The following is a 648-nucleotide window of genomic DNA, read 5'->3' as shown; positions in this document are numbered from 1 at the left end:
ATTTGGGTGGCCACAGCGAGGGAAAGAGAGAAACACCAAAAAGGGAAGACCACAGCCACACGCACCGCGCTCGTTGATGAAGCAACTGCTACCAAAGTCGATCATCTTGATCTGCGGCAGCCCGGTCGAGGGGATGGTGTTGTCCGTGAGGAGGATGTTCTCCAGGCGCAGGTCGCAATGGATGATGCGCTTCTGCGACAGGTACGTGAGGCAGCTGAGCATCTGCGAGGTGATGCTCTGGACAATGGGGGTCGGGAAGCCACGGAACTTGTTGCGCTTCGCGCACTCGAACAGGTTCTTGCCCAGCAACTCGAACACCAGGCACAGGTGGTTGCGGAAGACGAAGTACTCGTAAAGGCGGACAATGTTGTGCGCCGGGTCGGCATTCTTGGTGGCCTCCAGGATTCGGACCTCCACCAGGGCCTGCTGGTAGAAGCGCTTCTTGTTGCGGATGATCTTGATGGCCACCGGCATGTTGTTCTTGTAGTCGAAGGCATGGATGACCTGGGGCGGGCAAGTGCGGCAAGCCGAGAGGGGTGTGTCAATAAAGGTGGGAAGATGGGGCATGGAGGATGGGGAGAGAGAGGAGAGAGAGGAGAGAGAGAGGGAGAGGAGAGAAAAGGAGAGGAGAGAAAAGGAGAGGAGAGA

The 648-nt window shown here is 57.4% G+C and overlaps 1 protein-coding gene across 1 annotated transcript in view; it reads right to left on the bottom strand.

Annotated features, from left to right (window-relative positions):
* Positions 1-101: 101 nt before the first annotated feature.
* The window catches only part of H696_04402 (dual-specificity tyrosine-(Y)-phosphorylation regulated kinase), a gene marked incomplete at both ends in the record, with an annotated part of 660 nt that continues 113 nt past the window's right edge, over positions 102-648 (bottom strand). Inside the window, 2 exons of the mRNA XM_009498279.1 lie at positions 102-111; positions 206-504. Coding sequence (XP_009496554.1) covers positions 102-111; positions 206-504 — 309 coding nt within the window. The remainder of the gene's footprint in view (positions 112-205; positions 505-648) is intronic.

This window comes from Fonticula alba (assembly GCF_000388065.1).
Source record: "Fonticula alba strain ATCC 38817 unplaced genomic scaffold supercont2.7, whole genome shotgun sequence".
NCBI classification, from domain to species: Eukaryota; order Rotosphaerida; family Fonticulaceae; genus Fonticula; species Fonticula alba.
This window is presented reverse-complemented; position numbering and strand designations above follow the sequence as displayed.